Genomic DNA, 27735 nt, shown 5'->3' on the forward strand with positions numbered 1-27735 from the left:
GTTAATAGGCGAACTAAGAGTTTCCCACAACTATTATCACCATAACAGTAGACATTTCTAAGTAGGGACCTTGAAAGCTTGGCTAACCCAAATCTTCATTATTTAATCATCTTTTGGTAAGAAAACATAAGACATCATTTATTAGAATAGTGATGGGATTGAGGTGAATTTGCTTATGAGCATAGAAGATCTCTGTGACTCTTATGCGCATAGAAGATGTGTGTGAATCTATCTGGGCTTTAAAATGTCTCTGCAAGTATTGTCTCTGCAAGATTACAGACTTTTGTAATCACAAGGTTGATTACATTTCTGTGGAGCTGTGCGATTCTTTTGAGCCTACAAAAGCATAGAAATATTCATCTTGTTGGACGTTTGGATTTAGATAGTCTGGTTCTAGTGCTGTTCCCATAGTGGACAGAAAATACTGATAATCTGAATTCACCCTGAATGTGTAGTAATGGAAAATGAGATTTCTTAATTGTAATACTGATTCTCTGTGGAATGGTGTATGTCTTTATAGGAAAGAAGATAACAAAGACATTGATTCAGAGAAGGAGGCTGCCATGGAAGCGGAAATTAAAGCTGCTCGAGAGAGGGCCATAGTTCCTCTGGAGGCCCGAATGAAACAGTTCAAGGACATGCTGCTAGAAAGAGGGGTCAGGAAATATTCCTATATATTAATAAGAACATTGAACTTTTTTTTTCTTTTGGTGAGGTGACCAAGAAATAGGATGGAATATAATGGATGCTGAAATCTTACATATAAAGCATAGCTACTAAATTATGTGCTTTTGTTTGTAAAATAAAGCTAACAATAGTCTCTAGAGGTGGGCACTAACTAGCTAAACTAAAGTTCATAATGAATTTTGGCCAGTTCATGGTGTCCAAAGTGATGCTCGTAAACTGAAGAGCTGCTCTGAGCCATTTCACTCTCTGTTTTCTGTTTGCCACTAAAATGGTGGGGAACAGAAAGCAGGGGCTTAGATGGCTCATGAACCAGTTCAGTTTGTGAACCACAAAAATCCAGTTTGTGCCTATCACTAGTCTTCAACTTACCTGATACGTGTGAGGGAAGTATATTTCCCAGGCTTCTACGATGTCCATTCTTGAAAGTATGAGGAGAGTGATGAAGAATTGCACATTAATTTACATTTGAGTACAGAAATCTCTTATCAGTGTAGGGGATGGTAGACTTACTAGTTTATGGTGTAGTTCTCCAACATAAGTTTTGTGACATTTTTGGGGTAAATTTGTTGTTTTCCAGGATTGTTTTCTGTTAAGTAGTACCCAAAATTTTCTCTGTGTATGAAACTGTCTAATTCACATGAGTGAGAAATAGAGGGTTCAGAAAACTAGCCATGGAGGCATAGGAAATCATGGTGCAGAACTTCAAAGCTATCTTTTGATCTAGCAATTTTTAAATGTCACACAGTAGTGGTTATTTTAATGAGTAATTAGGTGTGTGTTAGTTCTCTGTAATTATGTAGACGTTTTCTGCACCAATTAGTGTGGAAGTTTGCCATGCAGACCTCCTGCAGCTCATCATCTATTAGTGATGAAACTGCTATAAGGGTTTCAGTTGTGGGTCCTTTCTAACAGATGTCCTGTAGGTTTCAAGCAAAACTGCACAACCTGTACGACTTTGGGTGAGTTTAATTGCCAGGAAAATCAGCACTTTTTTGTCCCCCCCTCCCTTTTTTTTTTAAAGGTTTCTGCTTTTTCTACTTGGGAGAAGGAGTTACACAAGATAGTTTTCGATCCCCGGTACTTGCTTCTTAACCCTAAAGAAAGAAAACAGGTATTTTTCACAATATGCTAGTTATATTTGTACTAGGGGGCAAAGCCCACTTTAAAAGTGGGTTAGTATGCAGCAGTTGATGACCCCCTCCCCCACCAGGGTTTGCTGCGGGAGCGCAGGGAGAGTGGGCAGAAAGACGCAGCGGCAAAGCCTGCTTTAAAAGTGGGCTAGGAGCTGGCATCCTCCCCGCACCCGCAGCATCCATTGGGAGAGCAAGGGGCATGGATTGGAAGGCAGCAGGGAGAAGGTCGCTTTAAAAGCAGAGTAGCGGCTGGCAGCTGGACCCTCCCCTGCCAGTACTTGCTGTGAGAGTGGGGAAAGAGGGGCAGCAGGGACGGGAGCAGCAAAGGCCACTCTAAAAGTGGTTTGGGAGCTGCCAGCCACTCTGACACCACCCCAGAAGTCAAGAGGTCAATGGCTGTACCAGGGGCGGGGCAGAGCACACAGAGGGCTTCCCGCTAGTTGCCCCCAAAGGCAGGAGGGCCATGGGCTTCTGGCCCTGCATGGAAGCTGAGAGTCTGGGAAGATCAGCATGATCCCACAGCAGAGGTGGCTAGCACTTCTGGCCCCGCATGAGAGCCTTAGTGGGGGAGGGTGCCCTCCTGGTGAGGGCAAATTGGAGACTCCACAGCAGTCCCTGAGTGGGCCTCCACTGGTATTCCTGTCCCCACAGAGGACTGCAGTGGGGCAGGGCGCCCTCCCCTTGAGGGTGAATCGGAGGCTCAGCACTGCGTCTTGAAGGGTGCAAGAGCTCCTGTGAGTGATCATTGGAGGAAGACTCTCCCCCCCAAGGCCACGCAGAGGGAGTAAGTGGCCTGTGGGGGCGGGGAGGCACAGCCCACATGATTGGTCCTCTGGGGCGACTCCCCAGAGTGCCAAGCAGGTAGTCTAGGAGTCGTCCTTTTACTATTTCACCTTCATGATGTTTTATGATTATAATCCTTATAAATAAAGCTTAATATTTACACTGGACAAAGTGGTTTGATAGGAGCTCCATTTTGGGAATTATAGAAAATCAAGGCTTACAAAATAAGGAGTGGGGAAGTTCTCGACAGAGAAATTGACTTGTTTTTATGAGGAAATGAAAGTTTAGCGCTGAAATGTAGACATAGGTATATATTTATACTAGTAAAAAAGCCCATTGTATAACAAATACAATGGGCACTAGCAGGCGGGGGCAGAGCAAGGGACTGGCGAGGGTAGGGTGAGGAAAGGTGGCTTACCCGTTAGAGGCCTTTTGCGAGGGCGGGCGGCTCCTTGGCGGTGTCTTCTTGCCGGCGACCATTTTTGTTTCCGGCGGTGTCTTCGTTGAGGCTGGCGGGGGCTCTCAAGGCCGCCGGGCAGGGAGGCCGCCGGCAAGGGAGCCCCTGGCAGCCGCGCAGAGCACAGCTGCCGGGGGCTCCCTGCCCGGCGGCCTGATGCGTCGGAGGCACTTTGCGCCGCCCGATGCGTCAGGTCACCGGCAAAGGAGCAACTGCGAGCCGCACTGTGCACGGCTCGCAGTTGCTCCGGCGGGGAATCGGAGGGACCAATCGGCAGGCGCGAAGTGCCTGCTGATTGGTCCCTCCGATAGTCTGTCCGGAGGGAGAGACCAATTGGCACCCTTCCTCATCCCGGACACAGCCCACCTTCCAAGGGCTTACTGCTTTATTTAGTCCGCGGCGCCGCAGGCTTGTGTTAAGATGTTGGCAGAAAGAACTATCCCCATCTCAGAATACTTATGTCATAATACTAATACCAGGAATATTGAGCAGAAAGCCAAATGACATGAACATTAGTGTCATTATAGTTAACTAGAAAGAGAGCCCGCTGTAACGAAGACAGCGGGCGCTAGCGGGGTGCGGCAGTGTCGCGGCGCAGCAGGGCCGGATCGGAGGGTGGGCGGGGAGCGGTCGCGGAAGTGGTAGAGAGTGGCGGCCAGTGGGTCGCAGCCTGCCTGAGGGACTGTATGGATCTGTCGTCGTCGGAGGTCGGCGCAGGTCTGGCGGGTCAGCCGGGCGAGGTTTGGGTGGCGTGTGGGTGGGTTGGGGCTCGTTGCCGGCGGAAGCCAGTTGGGGGGCGGCAGTCTTAGGGCGGCACGGCAGCCGGGAGTGCGTAGGCGGGCGTGTGTAGGCGTGGCGCAGCCGGGCTCCTGGAGGCAGCGGGAAGCGCGGGGCGACGATTGGTCCCTTGCCGCCTGACTGACAATCGGAGTGCGATTGGTCTATCGGCACCCTTCCCCATCACGGACAGGGCTCTCCTTAGGTGCCCTTACCCAATTATTTAATCCGCTCCGCTGGAGCGGTTAAAGATAATGATGTTGTGGCCCTACTGATAGCAGTATTAGTGCAGCAGGGCCAGTCACAAAGGCCAGAGAGTATAGTAGTTGCCCCAAATATACAGAAATGCATGACTTTCCTTGTGGATGCTTCCCTTCCAAAGGAATTATTCAGTTTGCATTTGCAGACTGTAAGGAAACTAACCTTTCCATCACGTGCATGTGTCAGCAGATTCCTGCCTCTCATCAGGGGGTCACTGGATAAAACGGCAAGAGACTGACCTCTCCATTGAGTCCCTTGGAAAACTTGAGCTGCTCACACCTTGTCATCTGCCAAGGTTACTAAAACGACCAAATGGTGCCCAAACTTTCATGGGGTATGGGAAATAAATTATACAAGGATGTGGGAAGAATAAGGGGTTGCATTAAAATGGTGAATGAGGGAGAAGGAAAAAAGGGGAAAGAAAGGGATAAAAGGAAACATTTAGAGATGGAAATTAAGGGGAGCAGAGATCTAATGCAAACAGCAAAGGATTATTTTTAACAACTCCATATTCATGCCCTGTACAGCGGTTTTCATATAGAGCTGAATTTAAGAGGTACATGACAGTAAGTTTATTGCATTTGAAATAATAATCTTAGTCTATGCAGTCTTTTCTCACAAAGTAGAAAATAAATGAGTTTGCAAAAGGAAATAATCAGTGTTTTAAATGATCTTAGAAGTACATTCTGTTTATATCTTATCCTCCATAGTAATTGCTCCCAAGTTTATTATTTATGTAGTTATTGGATTTATAGCCCGCCACTCTTTAAAATCAGCTTGCAGCAGGTCACATAAAAGGAAAATCCATACAATAAAATCCAATAAAACTCCATTAAAACCCCAATTACTACAATGCACAAAAATCTTGACAGATGGCAAAAAACCCATGGCCCTGCTTAAAGCGGGAAGGCCCTTGCGAGGACAATGTGTGTGTGGGGGGGGGACCAAGATGTTGGGCCCCAAGATGTTCAGACACCAGTGCCAAGGAGGACCCATATCACCTGCTTTAGCACTGGTCCTGACCATAAAGCTGGTGGCAGAGCTCTATTTCGCAGGCCCTTCGGAAACCTCTCTGAGGGGCTGCAGCTCCTCCAGGAGCTCATTCCACCTGGTAGGGACCAGGGCCAAAAAGGACCTGGCCCTGGTTGAGGCCAGACGAGCATCCCTGGAGTCAGGAATGGTCAGCAAGTTGGTGCTTGCAGAGCACAAGGCCCTGCAAGGGACATAGGGCAGAAGATGGTTCCTCAGGTATGTGTGTCCCAGACCGTGAAGGGCCTTAAAGGTAAACAGCAAGACCTTGAACCTAATCTAGGCCACAACTGGCAACCAATGCAGCTGCCTCAGCACAGGGTGGATATGGGCCCTCCAAGATGTTGCTGTGAAGACCCTAGCAGCTGCATTCTGCACCAGCTGCAATTTCTGGGTAAGAGTCAAGGGCAGGCCCGCATAGAGCGAGTTGCAGAAATTAATTCTGGAGGTGACTATTAGAAAATATTTTAATAGAGCCATCCGTAGTTGAGTGCAGGGATCGTTTGCATATCAGCCTTGTTGTATTTGTAACTCTTTATAGGTGAAGCCTCCTCTTATACAAAACACTGCATATCAACAGTGACTTCTTCTCTGGAGCCCTGTGGGAATGAGCTGCATATCTTGCCTTCACTTTGTAGTCTTCATATCCCTTTGAATAAATTGCAAAACGAAAAAGCAGATGATCCTGAATATAAGTGTGTTGTAACATTTCTATTTTTGCCATATCATTCAGTAAAGAACATATGTAAATATGAAATAGAAATATTTCACTAATCTGTAGTGAAATAGGGCCTTTGTATCCATATGGGTTAAAACTGCAGGAAAAAAAAGTTTTGCTTTGCCCTTCTTGTGTCTTCTGATGAGCATTTTGTACAGCATGCACTTTGGTACTACTTTAGGTTTTTGATCAGTATGTGAAAACTAGAGCCGAAGAAGAACGTAAAGAAAAGAAAAACAAAATAATGCAGGCTAAGGAAGATTTCAAGAAAATGATGGAAGAATCAAAGATTAATCCTAGGTAAGAATCTCCCCCACCCCCATTTTGTGGGAAAGCATTTTTTTCAGATGATGTGTTGTTAAGAGTTTGTGTTTTCCTCCAGTGTGTTATGGTGTTGCTTGCTTCTCTTGCTTTTCAGGGTTTCATTTGCTTTGAAATTCACAACCCTGTAGATTTACTGCTGTTAGGTCAAATTCTCATACTGGCTATTTCAGCATGGCTGCAATTCCAGAGTTGTTGTGATATTCGAGAATATTGAGTGGTCCTATTTTTGCAAAGCTCATGTCCATATGGCCCCAGAAGTGCAAGGCATTCTGCATCCAACAATGGGGAAAGCCTCATCGAGATTATCCCTATTTAAGTTACAGATTTGCATCCTTGTGCGGTTAATGACCAAATGGGTTTCCACAGGTTAATCATATTACATGCAACATGCTACTGACATGCAATTAACATGATGCTTTTAAAACTTAAACTAGATTAATTTGTATTAATGATTCATTTGTTTTAGTTGGGTGCAATTGTTTCAACAAAATAAAGTGAAATATATGAGAAGAATAGTGCTCTGCTTTTATTCTTGAATTTACCTGATTCTGCAAACAGATATCTAACTGGGTCATTTGGTCAGTGGGTAGAATAAAACTTGGAGGTGATAAAATGTTGATTTTGAACATCTGTTTTCCATAAAACTCTTTTACTGGTTTAATATTAAAATATTTCTGACTGTCCTTTGTAGCCCAAAGGACACAGAAATAATTATTTCTATAGCATTTGTTTTTCACGTTTTGTTAGCAGCAAGTAAAAGAAAATTAAGGTCTGACAGGACCTGAATGTTTTGTTATTGCTCTTCATCTTCTGATTTTGCTGTTTTTCTCCAAGGAACTGATGCCCTAAGGATGTTTGCACTCCTTGTATTTTACATGCTCAAGAATTGGTGTCCAGCCTCTTGCTTTTGCAGCTCACTTTCTTTAGTATAGGTTTACGTTCACTTCCATTCAATTGAATAAGCTACCAAATTCTTCTCTTGTTTTAATTTACCCTACAGCAACAGTAGGCGGGATTTTCCAAGTCTAATTATTTCCGTGCTGTGATGAAAACATTCGTAGGATTATAATGTCTCACGTAATCTTGGGGCCAGATTAGCATCAGATTTTGGAAAAAGCACAGTAGTGTTTTTTTTTCGAGGTAAGTGGCAGTACTATATCTACTGCACATCTGAGATTTGGAATCTGGCCCTGGAGGTGAGAGTATTGTAATGATAAATGCTGCAGGAAGAAAGGGTGGAAAATGCTGCATACAGTATTAAAAGAATCTGGATTTTTCTGTTAAATTTCATTTCAGGCTTAGTTGAATGGGGAGTGATAATTTTGCATTGAGTAATAATGAAGGAACCAGGCAGGCTGGTACCTGAAGATTATACTCTGATGGAAGAACTGCATTAAATTCATATACTCTTTTAAAAATGGGGGGAAAGGGAAAGTTTTAAAATGAAAAAAGTTGCAAAACTTTTTTAAAAAATAAGGAAAAGTATACGACTTTCCTTCTTGAACACCCATTTGTGTTATAAGGATACAGGTGTGTTGATATTTAGGACATATGCTTCAACAGAAGAAAAACATGCGGTTGTGTTGCTGAATGATATTCCAGCAAAGAAAGCTCTGCCAAATTAGTACACTTGCCATTTTGTTACAGAACTACTTTTAGTGAATTTGCAGCCAAGCATGCTAAAGACTCAAGGTTCAAAGCAATTGAAAAAATGAAAGATCGAGAGGCGTTGTTTAATGAATTTATCACAGCAGCAAGGAAGAAGGAGAAAGAAGATTCGAAGACTCGAGGAGAGAAGGTAAGATTTATTTTTTATTCCATGTGTGTGAAAGTAGTATGCATGAGAGGGGTGGGAGAAGGCCATTGCTAGTTGTCCCAGGTTTCCCTCCCCCAAATTACTTTTACTAGCCATCCATTTTTCCTGGTTGAATCATTTCCCACTTTTTTATGCTTTTAGAAAGAATTTAAAACTTGGAATGTGTATATTATTCTAGGAAGTATTATGTATATTGTTTTTCATATATTATTTTTTGTTAAATTAACACGTAGGCTTCAAAATTCCAGAGTTTAAAAGGAAGTGCCTTGTCTGGCTGGAAAACTCCAGCCTGCTCTCTCAGTGGTGCCAGTAAGATATGAGGTCTTTGTGAGCAAATTTCAAACAGTTGCTTTAGGTCTAAATGCTAACACTTCAGTGGCGGGTGGGTGTGGATGTGAATGTATGTGTTTTAATCTTCCAGTAAATGTATTTTAGTATGATTGCTGTTCAGAATTAAAGGTCGACTATTAAAAATTAATGAATTCCAAATGTCATTTGTCTGCACTGTCAGTACAAGAGAACAAGTGCATGGTACTGGGGAAGGTGGATGCTACAAAGTGTCTTCAGCAATGTATAGCATCAAAATATAGAGCCGCTTCAGTGTCCCAGGCTGTGTGAATGAAGGAAATTTTCTCCCTGAAACCTAATCATTTCTGGTATTTTTGTTGCTTCCATAGATTTTAAAGTAAAGCTAATGTAAGTTTCCCTCAATAAGAGCGGGATATAGGTAGGGGCATGTGTAATTATTTTTGGGAAATTCCTCTGGAACAGGGAGCTTTGTCAATCTAAATGTGAATCCGTGCTTAACTATTTGCAAAAACAAAATATTTTCAAGTATTTGCATATACAGTTTAAATTCTTTTCTTGGTTCTTCGCAGTTCATGTCCTTTTTTAACAATACTGCTTAGCATTTTATATAATACTTTTGGAGAGATCAGAGGGTTTCACGTGCATTCTCCTGTTGTAACCCTGTAACAACCCTGTAAGTTATGTCAGTACTACTATTCCTGTATAGAAGGTGAGGCACTCAGACTTAAAGAATATGGCTTAGTTAAGGCCATCTTCTAGACTGTGCTATACCAGAATGATTAGCTTTCTAGAGGCAAAAGCATGTAACCTGGAACACTTACTTAAGCTGTATTTTAAATTTGTTTTAAATCTGTGGTTATGTTTCAGGTGGTGCGGTTGCATCTAAACCATAATAAAAAAGAATAAGAAGTAAATTATTTTAAGTTTGCATGAGTTACATTTACAAATGTATTAAAATTGTATTTATCTTTGCATTTGAAACTAATTATTTCTTTTTTCCCAAAGCCTCTTGTAACCATTTTATGTATTCTGTTTTATAACAAGTGGATAGATTTTACAGTTTTGTGCTGTGCGGCCTGTCAATCAGTTCAGTCTGACAGCTGTCAATCACTGACACGCAAACTATTATGGGATTCCCTAGTGAGGAAAGAATTGGTATCTCTGTGTGGTGACTTTAGCCTCCCGCAGTTCCGGTACTTTACATTTTTTCAGTTTTTTTCCTTGTGAAGTGATGAGAGTTGTGCCCAGAATGTGTAAACTGCAAAAAAAGAGGGGGGAATCCTCCTGATTACGCAAAGTATTTTCAGCTGTATTTGCTTTTGCTGTGTTTCGATGTGAAAATCTTAATTTTTTTAAAGTGGTTACTAAGTTAAATGAAGCTTTCTCAGCCAGTTTTCCAGAAAAGAAGTTTGAATTAAGAATTATGTCACATTTCACAAACCTTTAAAGTAAGGGTTTGAAACATGGCACTTTCATATTGACATTTTCCAACTCTGTGGTTCATTCATTTCATGAAATTACAAAAGTCAAGATCTCTTAGGGCTAGAAATATAATCATACTTTGGGAATGAAGAGGAAGATATAAGGTATAAACTATAAACACTAGGCTTCTGTCATATAGCCACACATGTAGAGGAATGCAGGGAGCAGAGAAGCTTTCAGACAGCATTTTCAGATGTTGCCCAATATCTGTTGTGAGCCCTGAGTAGCTGAACGATGCTCAGGCCATTGTTGTCTTCTGGAATTTGCACAATTTGCAGTACTTCAGTGTTGGTTTTCCCCAAGAATTGTTCATTTCAGTTTATTTGTTTGTTTGTTTGTGTGTGTGCTTATTTATTTATTTATTGCATTTTTGACCCACCACTCCCACGAAGGCTCATGGCGGCTAACAATAAACATAAAACCCACCGATAAAATCCCATAAAACAGTTTAAGACAATCTAAAACCTGACCAATCAACCAAAGCAGTCTATACATAGACCATTCAAATGCTCTGCGGCGAAACAACCAAGTCTTATCCGCTAATAGGCCCAGGGGTGGACAAAGGGGCTGATCTTTATTCTTTAATCTGCCACTAGTAGCCCAGTAGGGCCCTATGGGGGGGGGGGGCGAGGTCTTTTTCAGCACGCCGATTTCAACCATAAACCTGGCGGAAGAGCTCCGTCTTGCAGGCCCTGCAGAACACAGAAAGCTCCCGCAGGGCCCAAAGCTCTTCCAGGAGCTCAGGCGCACTTCCCAGGGGCTGGGAATGACTAACTTTCTTTTAAAAGAAAGATTAATGTAATGGTAGATTTTTTAAAAGACTATAGTTATGATAAGTAACTACTTAGGCCATTTAAAGTCTGCAGACTGTTTTTGAAACTGTCTTTGTTCTTTGCTTTAAAAGGTCATGCTTTCCATTAATTGCTTACTGCTACTATAAATTCTGAATGTTCCTTCAGCTGTAGAATAGTAATAAAATATCAGCTAGCTGCCTTGATTTACTTTATTTGCTGGACAGGACAGTGGAAGGGTTGTCTTTAGCTGAAACATCGGTGTCCTTTTGGCAGAGACAGTAGCACTAGGTGGTCAGTTTGTACTAGCTTTCAAGCCAGAATGTGGATGACAGCTGCTGGTATCTATAGAGACAGGACAGCATGCTCTGTGGCTATCGGCTACCATTGTTGGTAGAGCTGCTTCATGCCTATAGTGTTCCAAATGAACTTCAGTAGTATCTTGAGTGGAAGACTGATTAGTAAGCTTAGTACTCTAAAGTGAAAGTAGAACAGCATTTATCCATTTGATGTGTCCTGTACCCTTACTTTAAAGATTTTTGCAGAAGCACCTAAGATCATGACTTTTCCTGCTTAAATGTGATTTTAAATATATGGCTTAGAAAGCTTCATATTTTGATACTACTTGCATGTTTTGTTAAATTTAGCATTTAAATAACATATTCTTAATAAGTTCAAGGATACTATGCATATCCCTAAATGCTAGAGTGGCAAATCTTGCCACCATTATTAATAGAATTGTTGCACGTAACGGTGAGAGACCGTTACCTCATTATTATTGCCTTCAGATTGTCAAAGTTAAAATTGTTCTTTCATATCTTAAACACTTTGCCAAGAGCCCAAAAGCACGATTGAGGGAAATTACAGATTATTAGCATTGTTCTGTACGTAGCTTCTATTTGTAGAGATCTGGATCGTGATATTGCTGCTAAGGCAGCTCATCTGTATCAGGCAGCATACTTTAGTCACTAAGAAATAGCTTTCCTATATTGTGTTAAGGCTGGGGGTTTCCAGTGACAGCACTCTGCATGATTGATCTGGGTTTTTGTAGGGTGGGTTTTAACAAGCTTTCAAGTGAATAATCATTACTAAAGTTAAATTATACTATAGCCACACTGTCTTTTCTCAAAGTGTTTGGTGCTGCTCTGATGGCTGAATGCTTGGCTTGGTGGGCAAGGCCCTGGCCATTTAGCAGGATGCTGACTGGGCATAATGAGATGCTTGTTCCCATGAGTCAGAGGCCTAGTGGGTATGTGGTCACAATGTTGTGTGGTAAGGTATTTAGATGGAGCAGTTATACATATAATTGCAGAAACTTTAGCCTCACCAACACAACCCTTTAAAAATTGCTTTTGCAGTGGTGTGGCTAAAAATGCATGAGGAATTGATTTTCACAAACAGCTGTGTATTTCCACTTCCAGCATAAGTATAACAGAAAATATCTCTGTAGGTGCTAAGGGAAAGATGGGGGTGGGTGGGTATGCAGTCATTTATTTTACATGTACTCATACGGGAGAAGAAAGGAGATTTCTGTATGAAACAGTTCAGAGTAGAATTCTGCTACACCTCTGCTGTGTCATAGCAATGCTGAAAGGCCTTGTCATAATTCATACATTTTCTGGCTTTTGGGGGGGAAAAGCAAAACATTCTGTTTTATAACTTATTTTAGTTTTAAGTTCAATTAGGTAAAATACATTTGTACAGCTTCTCTCTATTTAACTGTGGCATTCTTGCGGCTGTCCAGTATTAGTTGCTATCCGTGGTGCTCTTAGAATGCTAACTTACTCATAAATGTTGATAATATAATCCTTAATCCAGAAGTTCCATAAATGGTTGCTTCAAGTCCACTTTAAAGGGACAGTTCACCAAGCTCTTTTCCTTTGAAAGAGCAGCCTGCAGTTATTTGCATAATGTCTGGAATCCATACATTCAGTGTACATATGTGTGATAGAACTGTGAGCCAGTTTGTATGCTAATTCACACAGACTTTCAGTACAAATAGTGGAATAGCAATTCTTTGTTCTGTTCTCTTCCCCCCCCCCCAAAAAACAACAACTCTAAAATAGGGAGCCTTTTTACAGACCTTGCATATATCCCAACTGGTATATGGAGAGCCCATTCTGAGTAATGGGTGAGTGGACTAGCCCTGTCAGTGCAGTCCAGGTGTTCTATATGGCTTTTGTGAGATCCATTTCAAGTATGAATTAAGATGTGACAGTTTTAAACTAGATTTAAAAGAACAGAATAGTATTAGTGCAGTTTTTCAAAAAGAAGCCCTGCCTATTGAGGACATTCTTGCATGCATGTGTAAACATCATCTTTGGATGCAGGCCTCAAACTTGGGTGCTCACTTAGTTAATGACTACACAGTCATATAATGCAGTGTGCATTTTGAATAATTGTTGCATAATATGTTTTACTGTTATACATTTATAAAAGTTTCATCCCTAATTACATGCGTTAAAGATTTTAAAATCTAATAGTCTTCTGGGAAAACTTAATTTTGAGTATAGTAAAAACCAGTTTTTCCCATCACGGTAAGTCTGCTTCTGCCTTTTTCAAATATATTTGCAAGCAAACAATCTCTTTTCATTTGTTCCCTTTTTCCCCCCTTTGTCTTCTCTTTAAAATGTAGATCAAAATGGACTTCTTTGAACTGTTGTCTAATCATCATTTGGACAGTCAGTCCCGCTGGAGCAAAGTGAAGGACAAAGTAGAGACTGACCCACGCTACAAAGCTGTGGATAGCTCTTCACAAAGGGAGGATCTTTTTAAGCAGTATATTGAAAAAATAGCCAAAGTATGTGTATTGCAGTACCAATAGCTTTGGTTTTCTGAGTATTTCACTGCTGGAACAATTAACACCAGACTTTGAAAAGCTTCCTCAAAAAGGAATGTTGATTATATTTCTTTCTTCATAATATATTTTTTTATTCTCGTGTGTATACTCCCAAGTTGGCATCCTTATTCTGTTATTTTATTAACATATATACGTATGGCCTGTTTTTGGGTTCTGAAATAATAAAGCAGTGGGTAATCATTTTTTTCCTTGATGAGAAGAGGAATATCTGTGTAGTAAACTTCACTATTATACTCTGAGAATGGAAGCAATGAATAGTTCTGACAGTGTTAAAACCGAGTCATCATAACAGTCCATTAGATAAATATCTGCATCCTTCGAATGTCTTAGTAAAAACTTAAATAGTGAAGAGTTATAATTACCTATCCACCCAACCCAAAGGGAGATCTAAGGGGTAGGTTCTTCTAAAAAAAGCTATTTTCTAATGAAGTGGTATTTGGAATGGTCTTCTTAGGTCAGTGGTCCCCAACCTTTTTATCACCGGGGACCGGTCAATGCTTGACAATTTTACTGAGGCCCGAAGGGGGGTAGTCTTTTGTCGAGGGACGTCGCCACTGTCTGAGCCCCTGCTCCGCTTGCTTTCCCACCGGCGCCCCTGACTTCCTGCCGCCCATTCGGAGGCGCTGCCAACAGCAGCTGCGCAGTGCCACGCCGAGGGGGAGCCCCAGCCATGGCAGCCGCTGGAAAGCACCAAAGGTGAGCCGGCAGCAGAGTGGCAGGGCAGCCCCCGAGGCAGCAGCCAGGGAGGAGGATGAGAAGGAGCCGCGGCCCGGTACCGGTCCCCGGACCGGGGGTTGGGGACCACTGTCTTAGGTGATCTAAGCATACAGGATAGTTCTCAGGAGCCAGATCCCAGGGTGTTTTGGCTTTTAAAGAGAAAGGCACTTTTGGATGGTTCCTAGATGACAATGAGCAATCAGAAAGTTTATTCTAATATTGACTTCCAAACAGTCTTCAAGGGTATATATGGAGTTCATTGGAATAATCCAATGTAAAAGTTCAAGGCTTAAGGGGCACTAGATAAGCCTGGTTAACTAGGGTTTATGTCCAATCCAATTTGGAGTGACTCATCTCTTAAGAGAAGATGGGGTAAATAGACCATCAGAGAGAGAACGAGTCCAGTAAAGGAGAAAACCTAGGAGAAATAGACTTTTTTACAGAATTGCTGTTTGGCACTACCAGTTCTGAAAAGTAATTCAATGCTGTGAACACACTGTTGCTCATCTAATCAAATGTTTATGAGTGATCTCGAGATGGAGGAAGAAATTAGGGAGGCAGCCAGAGGAGTAGGCTGTATTAAAATGGGTGATTTGAGCTGTCTCATGAACTTGATGACTCCATTTGTGATGGACAAGATTTCCAGAGTCTACCCTGAATTTGGCTACAAGTACTTAAGACTTGCTATAAAGTGTACACATTATTAAACAAGTTGGAGATATCAGCCCCAGTGATAGTAAATTAATTTTAATTAAAACACTAATATGAAAAGAGGAATCTTCAGAAAAAAGAATGGGTTAGTCAAAAGGAGGTCTTATCCAAGAGAGCCAGCTTGGTGTAGTGGTTAGGAGTGCGGACTTCTAATTGGGCGATCCAGGTTTGATTCCGTGCTCCCTCACATGCAGCCAGCTGGGTGACATTGGGCTCGCCAGAGCACTGATAAAGCTGTTCTGACCAAGCAGCAGTAGCAGGAGGAGGAGGACTAGTCACATGGCTTGAGAGAGGCTGTGAGAAGGGGGCATCTTTATTTTCTTTTCCCCTTAATGTGAGCAACACACTGTGTCTGTCTGCTCACTAGGAAGCTCCACTTGCATATATATATTTTTTTTTTTGAAAAACTTTTTAATTAGGTGCAGATAAATTTCTAGAACAAGATAAATTGGGAGCTTTGTAGAGTTTGCTAATCTTAAAGGCTACATACTCTTAGATTAATGTTGTTTTCCATTCATCTGGAAAAATGTAAGTTCCTAAGCCAGAGTGCAAAGGAGCATCCCAAGGTTGTAATATATCCATTGTGATTCTTTAAAAATAGTTGTGATAATCTGCATCTCACAGGTATGTGGAACACATACCTGCTCTGGGGCTGCTTGGTCCCTCCCACCCTTACACACCAATACACACAGACTCCTCCCCCCATCTCCACCTCCCCACTCCCTCCTTCCTTCTAGCTTTCTCGACCTTCTCCCTGGCCCCTCTCCTCTTCTTCCCAGACAGAGACACACAGGCACTCCTTCCTCCTCCCTACTTACCTGTCAGGCTAGGAGTGCCCGAGCCTCCTGCAGTTACACAAGTGGCGCCCTGATGGCTGCTCAGGTCGGCCCCAGCAGCTTCAGAGGCTGGCTGTGGGTCATAGGATGGACCCCGATGGTTTCAGGGATAGTGCCCTGCCCCACAGCGGTCATGCAGATTGCGGGGTGGTCCCAGCCAGCTTCAGGGGCAGTGCCCCACCCCACAGTGGCCACACAGCAATTCCAGCCAGCTTTGGGGATACATCTTGCCCCACAGCAGTCCCACGGGTTGTGGGGTGGCCCTTGGTGGCTTCAGGGCCCCCACCTTTATTGGCACCTCGGCCACAGACTCAGCCTTATCTGCTCGTGGCCTCCCCATGTCTTCTGGCACACTCCCAGGGGCGGGGACTACGGATGTCATGTCCGTACCCATTTCTGTCACAGGAGGTGTGCCAGAAGATGCGTTGCACATCAAAAACTTCAAACAGCACTTCCACACACACATTCCAACTCCTTTTGAAAGTTAGGTCATCATGTGACATTAAAAGCTGCTGTTTGAGAAACTAACCCAAAGCCAGCTTGAACATGCAGAACAAGTCATGAGGTTCTTCAGATGCCAGCTGTGATTTGTACTGCACTCTTAAAATAAGCAAAACTCAGCTGTTATAATTCAGTAGGTACTCTTATTTCTTCTTCCTGCAAACTATTGTTTTTAGGCATTTTATTTGTCAAGATCTAATTTTCAAGCCCTCTGTGTCTGCTGTGTGCAAAGCAAAGACAAAAGTTCTTAATTTTTTATGTTGGTAACATTTTTTTCAAAAAGGGTCTCATTTTAAACATGTTGCACCTTGCTTAATCAGATTTGAGTTATTCCATATTAACATTTGTAGTTACAGATAAACCAGAATATACTGTATGATTTTTCATCTGTTTCAGAACGTGGACTCTGAAAAAGAAAAGGAATTAGAAAGACAGGCTCGCATTGAAGCAAGCCTGCGTGAACGGGAGAGAGAAGTTCAGAAAGCTCGTTCTGAGCAGACAAAGGAAATTGACAGAGAACGAGAGCAGCACAAACGGGAAGAGGCCATACAGAATTTCAAAGCTCTTCTGTCTGACATGGTGAGGATTCTTTAAAATTAACAAGGGCTAGCATGCTTTCATGTTTAAGGAATAACATCTGTTGATTGTGATTTGTGACATTTTGCAGATTTGTAAGGTGAGATCTAACTGTAAATGATCACCAGCTTGTAGCAACTCCTGGAGTATAATTTGGTCATTCCCGGCCCTAGGGAAGCACGCCTGGCCTCGGCCAGGGACAGGGCCTTTTCGGTCCTGGCCCCGACCTAGTGGAATGAGCTCCCGGGAGAGCTGCGGGCCCTGCGGGATCTTTCAACGTTCCGCAGGGCCTGCAAGACGGAGCTCTTCCGCCAGGTTTATGGTTGAGGCCGGGGCTGATAATAGATCTATGCCCCCCCCCCCGGGGACTCAGGTTCTGGACCCGAAGCAAAACATCATCAGGACTTCCTCTGATGCTCTTTCAACTCTGCTGCTGTCTTCTTTTTGGGTAATAATTTGTTGTTTTCTGCTCCCAGAGACTTGGCTGAGGGAATGGCAGAAATCAGATATATAAATAATGCAGATTTGCATAACATTGATGACTTCATAATTCTGAATGTGATTACTTTTTGCACAATTCTGGCTATAAATAGGCAAAAATTGAGGCGAGCATTGGAAGAGAAAAATGAAGAAAGCAAAAACCTTTGGGAAGAATCTAAAAATCTCTAGATAGAAAGACTGCAGACCTTTTCTATATTCCTCTTCTCCTGTTATATCTCTTTCCAACCCTAGGAAATTGATTCTGTGATGTAAAACTTGAATAGACTAATAGCCACTCTTCCATTACTGCACTTCTACTCACATACCGTTAAGACAAACTGTCCAGGATATGGACATCTTACCTCTTCGAGTTTTTGAAAACATACAGAAGTAAGATTCCCAACAATTAGCTAAATGTTTAAAGTGACTAATGTATAGTGATGTGAACTCTTTTTTGGTATTAGGTGCGATCTTCAGATGTGTCATGGTCCGATACTAGAAGGACACTGCGTAAAGATCATCGGTGGGAATCTGGCTCCCTTCTGGAAAGAGAAGAGAAGGAAAAACTATTTAATGAACACATTGAGGCACTTACAAAGAAGAAGAAAGAGCATTTTCGCCAATTGCTGGATGAAACGTCATCAGTAAGGAAGTTTTTCCCCCCTGGTCTTTAAATATGTAGTTTGTGTAATCTTCTTTCTGATTTTCAGTTTGTGCTTATTTCTTCTTCAGAATTACTGTTTCAGACAAGCCTTGACAAATTTTCTTTGGGCCTAGGAGCAAGACTAATTTTTCACTTATCCTGAGACATCCCCAGGCCTCCTCCCAGTTGTTTTAAAACAGTAAAGGTTTTCTTTAAAATAGTTTAGTTTCTCAACTTAAGTAATTTTAAAAGAGCTGTACTGTGAAGCAATATGGAGGCAGTAATGCAAACAAATAATGAACCAATGTTCCCCTGATTTATGGTCTTAAGTAGCACTCAGGGCTCTCCTCCTTCATTTCCGTATGTTAGTATATCAAAAGCATGATTGGGGTTGCATGTGTTGTGTCCCCCTCCCCGTAATGTTCAGAACCAGAAAATATTGGCTGCATGTGTTCAGCAGTGGTAGGTTATCTGCTTTTCTCTGCAACACCATCTAGTTACTTGTCTCTGTGCATAAATTGTCCCTTATTTATTAGGGTCCATCACATGGACTTGCTTTGTCAGGTACTGGATGTTTGTCAGGATAGCACTGTTCCCTCATATATAAGCTTGCAATTTTTCTGTTTGTCTGTTTTAAAAGATTACATTAACATCAACATGGAAAGAAGTAAAGAAGATTATTAAAGAAGATCCCAGGTGCATTAAATTCTCTTCCAGTGACAGGGTAAGAATACCCATGATGGTGATTTTTGGTCTTTCATTTGTTCTTAACACCAGGCATATTTTCCTTGTCATTGATTTTTATAAGGTTATAAGTATGTAACAATCTCTTATCCAGTTATATTAAAGATTACTTCCTGTTTTATTTCATACAGAAAAAACAAAGGGAGTTTGAAGAGTATATAAGAGACAAATATATTACAGCCAAAGCGGATTTCCGGACACTTTTGAAAGAGACCAAATTTATAACATACAGGTATGCAATCAGATACAATGTAGTCTTTGGAATTCTGTTTCCTGCTCTTTAATATTGTTGTCCTATATACAGTCATTAAAAAGTCTCATAATTAATTGGGAGCAGCTTCCTTCATTAGGACTTACTTCCAAGTAAGCATGCATGGCAGCCCTTGAGACTGAGGCTTTCAGTTTCCCTACAAAACAGGTACAGTACAGGCAGTGGTAGGATAAAGTTGTCCCCCCCCCTCCCCCCATACACACACTTTACACTTTATCATTCTTGCCTAATCTGAGGTGTACATTTGCATGTGAAAGGGATATTGTAGTATCCGTGTACTGCAGAATTTGGCCAATTTAATTACAATGTCAAGAGAACTTTATTAATTTATTTACAGAATTCATACCCTGCCTTTCTGCCCTCATCAGGGCAAACAAGGTGGCTAACAGACTAAAAATACATATAATAAAAACACAACTCCAAAAACATTACTGCAACAATTAAAACATAAAACAGGAAAGTCAACACTAGCACTTTGAATGATGCCTAGAAACAGATTGGGAGCCAGTATAGATGGACTGGATCAATGTGGTCTCTACAACCCAATCCAGTCAACATCTTTCCTTCAGCATTCTGCACCAACTAAAGTTTCTGAATACTTTTGAAGGGCAACCCCACATACAATGCATTGCAGTAATCTAGACAAAACCAGGACATGCATCACAGTGGACAGATTTTTTCTGCCAACTGATAAAAGGCACTCCTGGCCACAGGTGTCACATTCTTATCCAGCAGTGGGCTTGGGTCCCAACTACAAATCTGTTACTTCAGAGTGAGTGTAGTCCCATCCAGAATGAATGATCTCTTAAGTCCTGGGTCTGACTTTCCATTTGTCAGTTGCATATGTCTTGGCATGATTAAACTCCAGTTTATTAGTCCATATCCGGGGAATGGTAGAGGACAGGAAGGCCTGGAGGATCATTGTCCATGGAGTCGTGATGGGTCGGACATGACTTTGCACCTACCAATAACAATCTGCTCCTAAGCTTCCTGCGGGCACTGCAGGCACTGGTGGGTAGAATTGCTACAGGATGGTGTTGTGGTAGTGGTGAAATTCTACAGGGACCTTACCTATTTGTATCAAAATTTATCTAGTGTGTAACTGTTGGCATGATGGTAATCCCCTACACTTAATTTCAGATCCAAAAAGCTGATTCAAGAATCTGACCAGCATCTGAAAGATATCGAAAAGATATTACAGAATGACAAACGTTATTTGGTACTTGACTGTGTGCCGGAAGAGAGACGCAAACTTATTGTGTCCTATGTGGATGACTTAGATCGCAGAGGTCCCCCTCCACCACCTACAGCTTCAGAGCCTACAAGGCGAACAACAAAATAGTTATAATGTACTGTTGAGCAAGAGTATCTGTTAAGTCAAGAAGCTTGCATGAGCCATCTGTCAGGTTTAATCATATACATTACCATGAACTTACTGCAGAACCATCCAAGGAGCAGAGGAAAAGCAGTGTTTGTGAACATAAAGCGATCCCTTGTACAGAGAGAATATCTGCATAACTTGGTGCTTTTTTTCTCTTTGTCGCATGACTCACAAATATTCTAACCATGCAGCTATTTCCAGTGATTTTTTAGGTCCTAGAACAATGCGATATCTGTGTACAAGATGTGGATGTTGGTAGCATTTGGAGTCATTCTTTTCAGCAGTGTTACATATGAAAGCCTTGGGATGATTGGCATTTGTGGTCTGAAGTTAAAAAACTGCAAGAGTACTATAGATGTCCTAATGGCACTCTGATATCAGGCACTCTGATGACTAATCTATTGATGATAGAAGGCCCCAGTAAGATTATGTTCCTCCACAACCTGAAAATATAGGGCCTAGTTCTTTATTTGTGTGGCCTTTCCTATATAAATCAGGAATGACTCCATTAATGCCGGGTCCAGCAGTGAGAAAATGAACCTTGCAGAGACCAAATTGAATAAACACCTTTTGATCTTGTTCACAGGCCTGCTTTGATTCCCCCCCTCCCCAGTCCTCCCTTATAGGCACAATCAAATTGCTTTGCCCAGTAGTCTGGTAATGTTTTTGCTGTAAATTGGAAATATACACACACAAAAAGCCTAGTGTGTTTCTTCCCAAGGTAGCACGGTTGTACAAAACACTTTTATTTACCATAAAAGTGATCTCTACCGCCTCTGAATTAGACTACGGATTTCCCTTCTGGATATTTCTCGTAAACTGTATTCCTGTTTTGAATGTTAAACTTGTGTTTCTAAAGTTTAATTTTGAAATGTTGGGATTGTTCAGTTTATGTATTTGAACAACAATAAACCAACTGTTTTTATATATGGACTGTATATGCTTAGTAATGGTTTATTGCATTCTAATTCAATGTTTATTCTGTATCTGGCAGTATGCAGTCACTCATATTAGTTTAGAATAGTTTGAGGTAAATTGGTGACAGGTTTGAAGTGCTATAGACGTCAAAGCATTCTAATGTGCCCAAATGTTACATAAGTTTAATTATGCAACAGAACCACAGTATCAATCAGATTTTGCCTTTAAAAGATAAAGGTAAAGGTATCCCCTGTGCAAGCACCGAGTCATGTCTGACCCTTGGGGTGACGCCCTCTAGCGTTTTCATGGCAGACTCAATACGTGGTGGTTTGCCAGTGCCTTCCCCAGTCATTACCGTTTACCCTCCAGCATGCTGGGTACTCATTTTACCGACCTCGGAAGGATGGAAGGCTGAGTCGACCTTGAGCCGGCTGCTGGGATCGAACTCCCAGCCTCATGGGCAAAGCTTTCAGACAGCTGCCTTACCACTCTACGCCACAAGAGGCTCATTATTTTGCCTTTAGAGAGGAGATAATGAGGGATCCTGTGCTTATTGCTGTTACAGCTCCTTTATTAGTTGTGTTCTAAAATGTTAGTGGATTTCCATATATCTGATGATTCTGCTTATTTGCTGTGCTGGATATTTGGCTACTAATTGGAGGTTGAATCTGAAGGTAAGGAGGAGGTTTAGCTTTTTCCAAATTGTAATGCTACCTGTCCTAGGTAGAACACAAAACTTGGTCAGAGTTCTTCCTCAGGAATAGTTATTTCAGTATTTATGGTTGCTTTGTGTCTCCCCCCCCCCCTTTAATGGACCTTAGAACAATGTGGAGGACAAATCTGGCCAAACAGAATGATATACTGGTTCCTGTGCTATCCTATATTTCCTGACAAGTTTCAGATTGGAAATCAAAAATAATTTTTAAATTCTAAGGACAACAACACACTTTAGCCTCAAATGCTTATATACATATGCTTCTCTTCCAAAATTCAGGACCTTTTCACTATTTAGTACCAATGGGCTTATTTGCCATAGGTAATATACATTTACAAACATGTTGTCTTATAAAAAATGTATAGATAACTCTTTGAATTATATTGCTCAAAGTGTGTTTGCATGTTTCCCATGAATCACCAGATGGGTCAGAGACGGTCGGTGTTGGTCATCAGCATTTTAATTTGGAGTGGTCATTAGGTTCACAGCTTGAATCTTATCTTTCCTAAAGGCTTAATTTTACAAACTTGTTCCTTAAAAGGGAAAAGTGAGATAGTCAGCATTTGCCTACATAATGTATAGTTAGAACAGCTTGACTGTGTACTAACTGCATACTTATTAAACCCAAATGTTGGATCTGGAAGGTCCCTTCCAGTATTAGATGCTTATTTCCGTAATGCAAGATTCCTCCATTAATGAAAGGAAATTGTTAAATATAAACCAAAATATCATCACAAATAATAAACCAAATTAGAAGCCAGAATTGTGTAGTCAATATGACTGAAATGTTCAGTGTTTTGCACAAGTAAATGTGTGCATTTACTGAAACAGCCTTTAAAGTTTTAAACCTAGCACGGCATCAGAGAATGGCATCACAGTATCTCTTGGAATGATAACATGGTATACATTCACAGTTTTAATCTCCTGCATCTTTTAGTCATATTTGTATGCAATCTCTATATGAGGAGTAACCACCCCTGCTCTATAACAATATATCTGAATTCTCAAGATGGATCCTTCTGTGGATACTTAAATCCAGAGTGTGGGAATATGGTCAGAGAAGACATTGTTCTACAAACCCGAGAGGAGCCCTAGGTTTGCAGACAAATCTGAAATCTTTTTAAAGGACTGGGTAGTTCATAGAATCATAGAATAATAGAGTTGGAAGGGACCTCATGGGTCATCTAGTCCAACCCCCTGCACTATGCAGGGCACTCACAACCCTATCGCTCATCCACTATAACCTGCCACCCCCTTAAGCCTTCACAGAATCAGCCTCTGTCAGATGGCTATCCAGCCTCTGTTTAAAAATTTCCAAAGATGGAGAATCCACCACCTCCCAAGGAAACCTGTTCCACTGAGAAACCACTCTAACAGTCAGGAACTTCTTCCTGATGTTTATACAGAATTTCTTTTGAATTAATTTCATCCCATTGGTTCTAGTCCGTTCCTCTGGGGCAAGAGAGAACAACTCTGCTCCATCCTCTATATGGCAGCCTTTTAAATACTTGAAGATGGTTATATATAAGAAGCAGCACCTGTAGTTTTAAGAAACAAATGCTTTTAATAGCTGTTGATAGGCAGCTACAATAGTATTGCCAACCTTCAAGTCTAGGTTTGTGTCAGTGAAGGGGAGGAGGCAGGGCAGCAAATAAAGCATGCATGACTTACTCAGGCTTAGCTGCTTGTTACTGTTCAACAGCAGCAATGTTTCATGTTTCATGTAGTAACTGGAGTTTCAAATTGGTGTCGTGGTTAGGAGTGCGGACTTCTAATCTGGTGAGCCGGGTTTGATTCTGCACTCCCACATGCAGCCAGCTGGGTGACTTTGGGCTTCCCACGGCACTGATAAAGCTGTTCTGACCAAGCAGTGATATCAGAGCTCTCTCAGCCTCACCTATCCCACAGGGTGTCTGTTGTGGGGAGAGGAAAGGGAAGGTGATTGTAAGCTGCTTTGGGACTCCCTCGGGTAGAGAAAAGCGACATATAAGAACCAACTCCTTCCCATACCCAAGCTCAAATGCCAACTCTGCCATGGACACATACTGGATGACTATGAGCCAGTCACACTTTCAGCCTAACCTGCTCCATAGGAGGACATTGGAGCTGCTAGGAAGAGAGAAAGAGGAAATAATGTGGGGAAAAGAATACAAAGGGAAAGTGAGGTGCCCCCACAAGACCTTGCAGGTTCCCCAACCTGCCAACTGGCACAGTGCAACTCTGCTAGATAAGAGATAAAGAGATTGGCTAGTTGTTAGGAGAGAGAAAGGCTTAAGGAAAGATAAAGGGGAAATGAGGTGCCTCTGCACCTATATGGGATGTGTGTGCATAATATATCCCTTTGGACCACATAGTACAACTGTTTAGACAGTAAATGTTGCTGACTATTTCTGTTAACAGGTGGGGCATAATATATTAGTAACATCTCCAAGAAGAGCTCTTAAAGAGGTTTCAATCAGTTAAGTTCTACCAACAACAGAACATAATGGTACAACATTATATGGTGAACAGATCATTATATGGTCCAAACAGGAATTGATTGCAACTGGAACAGCTTTTTCTATACAAGTAGGTGGGACCCTTGGCTGGTATGAATAGTTGCCCACTGAATCAGTTTACCAAATTTACATAAGCAAATAGGTCTAAAAGTTCTGCCCCTTTCAAAAAGTTGGTTTTCTGGTATCAATTTTACCTTATATAAACAATTGTTTCATTAGGTGCATTGGAGAACTCATGTTTGACACTGGAGAAAGGTAAATTTTGTTCTATTGTAACTATTTCCAAAATAGTAAAGAAATGAAAGAACAAAAACATAGAATTTGTAGACGCTGGGACATACCTGGTACATAAACTTCATGTTTGTGTAATGGGCAACTTTGAAGATCCATCATAGATCCAAAGGAGCCTTGTGCAAGAGGAATCCCTGATGGTTGCCAGTTTTCCCTTTCCCCAAAGTCACCTTGCTCACCAGGCAATTCCAAAATGTCCCCAGCCCTTAGAGGCTTACAGGAGAGAGTTAGGAATTGCACTGAGAAAAAGCAAGCAGGAAAGCCTTATCGTACAGGCAGAAGCTCATCTGTAGTTTGCTGTAGCCAAAACGTATTAAGATTAAATCATTAAAATCTAACATTATCTTAAATCAAGATATCCAGCAACAGCTAAATGATGTCAGTTTTACAAAACTTCAGAGTAATATATTTTTAGTAAAATTATTGTGAGTACAATGGAACAGAAGTGACTGTTGTTATGCTCTTGCATGGCATCAAACTAGCTTTACTGCAGACATTCTGTAATTGTCCAAATGAGTATAATGCATTTAAAATGAGGACAGAAAAAAGCCTCCTTGCATAGCATGGAGCTCTATTCCTAAAACATGAACCCGACTTCTTATAATTTCTGTGCAACAGTAAGGCAGCTAGTACAGCAAGAACATTTACCAGGAAAATGTCCCTTTTTTCTTTGAGTACATTTAATAAATACTGTTGTCATAATAACAAGAAAATGGGAAATGTACTCTCTCATTAATAAAATAATTACATTTTTGCTGTGCACCTTTTTGCATTGAACAAAACCTGTTCAGAGCAGTGGACACATACAAAACCTGTTACTTGCACTAAAGTCCTTTTGCTTTATAATTAGATCATGCAGTTTTATCACGCATCTCACTGGAGTAGAATTGCTTTGCTAATTCAACCAACTCAGTTTCTTTTCTTTATGTAATTTCTAGCTAAGCCACCCTCCTGAAAGTGCAGAACAAGAATTGTAAGTAAAATGCATTATAAAACTTTGGAGCAAATGATTCAGCTATTAACTCTGATGTCCCCAACCCTACTGAACACAAACAAAGATCAAACTAATATAGTCCATGTAACAATGCTTTACACGCCTCAAATACCAGTTTAGCGTTACCCCAAGTAAGCAACAAAAATATTAACAACTTTTTGTTTACTTTTTCAACAAGCTGCTTCAGTTTTTTTGATCACTACCTACTGTCTCTTGTTCGTTGTGTTCCCAAGGAATAGGATCATTGTCTTGAGCATCAGGGACTGCTTCTCTGTCATGCCAAAATTGCTCAACATCTGGCAAAACAGGCATCTCTTTCTTGATTTCCATGCTTTCTGAGGTGTGGAGTACAGACGGAGGCTCTGTCTCTTCCTTAGAAGCCACAGACTCTGGTGATGGAGCAGAATTGGGGAGATCTTCCACGTTATCAGCTGCCATTTCCTCTTGACATTCTGGGGTAGGCAGAGGCTTTTTCAGTGCAAGTCTTTTCCACAAGCCTTTGAAACCCTCTCTGAATTCTTCAGACATAAGCACAAATATTAAAGGGTTGGCTGAGGAGATGGCAAACATCAGGACTTGGGTAGTGGCCATGAATCCTTGTGGTGGAGCAGGCCCATCCTTATTTAGGTGCCAAAGCCACAGCCAAGATATCCATTCAGGCAGCCACATCAGCGCAGAGGTGATTGTAACACTCAGAAGCATCATAGTGAGGCACCTGGATCGAATCTGATTCCTTAGGTTTTGAGTCTTGGTCCCCCTCCGCTGGCATCTGCCATAAGCTCTCCAGAAATAAAAGAAAGCAAAGGTAAGGGGAGCACAAAATACCAGCAGGGGATAGAGCTTGACAAAGACTGACATAAACGCATGAGCATGGGCTGGAATCTTCATGATGCATGAAGCAGAGCCTACCTCTGGCTCTAAGAGGTTGCTGAAGAACCACAAGGGCAGTGGCATTCCCAAGGCCACCAGCCAAATAGCCAACAGGACAGCACAGATGGTGTGCCACTTAATGGTTACCTGTTTAGCTGGGTTGTTAGCATACATAAAGCATGTCTTGGCTACCACAGCAATGGTCAAACTCTTAGCTGTCATGCAAACATGCCGGAACCAGTCGGAGGTTTTGCAAAGGAACCAGCCCAGGTACCAGGCTCCATTGGAGTAAGCAGCTGCCCTGAAGGGCACAACAAAAAGAACAAGGAGCAAATCTGCCAAACTGAGATTAAGGATCAAGGAGTGGATCATAGATGGTTTCCCTTTCTTTGTGTTCTGCAGCAGGATCCCAATTACGCACGCATTCCCTGCAAAGCCGGCTAAGCAGATCGCTCCTAAAAAGGCTGGGATTATCACCTTCCACTCCTTCGAATCTTGGGGCTCATAGCCTCCAGCGTAGTGGACTGGTTGAACCACAGAGCTGTTCATGGTGCTGAAGGTAGATTTCCTCCACTAAGTGCTTTTTATGCTTGCTGCGCGTCAATGGGACTTAATCCGTTTTTGCTCTGTCCCTTTTCAAAAACCCTCTGTGGCTGAGCCAAATCTGTCATTCCATAGGCAATACAAAAACTCTGCAAGGAGCTTCAATACGGTACATGTGCATTCAGCCAGGCTCTCTCATTGCTATATACCTGTTAGTATCCTGATTGACAGTCCCCTAGTGAGAGCACGTAGCCTGCTGCTTATTAGCAAGTCTAATAGCCAGTGTAGCAGCCCCATGAAGTAATTAAAACTATTCTTTCATAAATGATGTAAAACTCAGAAGTACTGTTGCTGGATCCTAGGACTGTGTGTGTTGTGTGTGTGTTTAAATGCTGTAATTTAGAAGTCAGCTGTGTGCATTTTGTAGGAGATGGAATCATTCTCTAATTTTAGTTGCAGTTTGAACAAAGAACTCTGTAACCATGTCAGAAATATGTTGAACTGGCAAATCTCAGGTGTTAACAGGGGCAAGCTGCATTTCTGCTTTGCAGAAAATAGCTCTTTCAACCAGCAGATTTATGATAGAGTTGTTTGTTTGTTCAAGCTCTCTGATCAAGCC

General features: G+C 41.8%; 2 protein-coding genes across 8 annotated transcripts in view; one reads left to right on the forward strand and one right to left on the reverse strand.

Annotated features, from left to right (window-relative positions):
- Positions 1-21225, forward strand: part of TCERG1 (transcription elongation regulator 1) — a 67557-nt gene extending 46332 nt beyond the window's left edge. For all 7 annotated transcript variants that reach the window (XM_077326976.1, XM_077326977.1, XM_077326978.1 and 4 more), the window contains 10 exons: positions 521-656; positions 1709-1798; positions 6027-6145; positions 7817-7967; positions 13203-13367; positions 16589-16771; positions 17713-17892; positions 18532-18615; positions 18767-18867; positions 20047-21225. In XM_077326976.1, the coding sequence (XP_077183091.1) occupies positions 521-656; positions 1709-1798; positions 6027-6145; positions 7817-7967; positions 13203-13367; positions 16589-16771; positions 17713-17892; positions 18532-18615; positions 18767-18867; positions 20047-20248 (1411 nt within the window). In that variant the 3' untranslated portion in view covers positions 20249-21225. The remainder of the gene's footprint in view (positions 1-520; positions 657-1708; positions 1799-6026; positions 6146-7816; positions 7968-13202; positions 13368-16588; positions 16772-17712; positions 17893-18531; positions 18616-18766; positions 18868-20046) is intronic.
- Positions 21226-22590: 1365 nt separating this feature from the next.
- GPR151 (G protein-coupled receptor 151) lies at positions 22591-27267 on the reverse strand. The gene has a single exon (XM_077326984.1). The coding sequence runs from the start codon at positions 27120-27122 to the stop codon at positions 25887-25889; it is 1236 nt and encodes a 411-aa protein (XP_077183099.1). The 5' UTR covers positions 27123-27267; the 3' UTR covers positions 22591-25886.
- Positions 27268-27735: the final 468 nt, after the last annotated feature.

The sequence above is a fragment of the Paroedura picta genome, chromosome 3 (assembly GCF_049243985.1).
Source record: "Paroedura picta isolate Pp20150507F chromosome 3, Ppicta_v3.0, whole genome shotgun sequence".
Taxonomy (NCBI): Eukaryota; Metazoa; Chordata; class Lepidosauria; order Squamata; family Gekkonidae; genus Paroedura; species Paroedura picta.

Coding starts and splice junctions, on each gene's coding strand:
- GPR151 (XM_077326984.1), bottom strand. CDS start 27,122: ATGAACAGCTCTGTGGTTCAACCAGTCCACTACGCTGGAGGCTATGAG.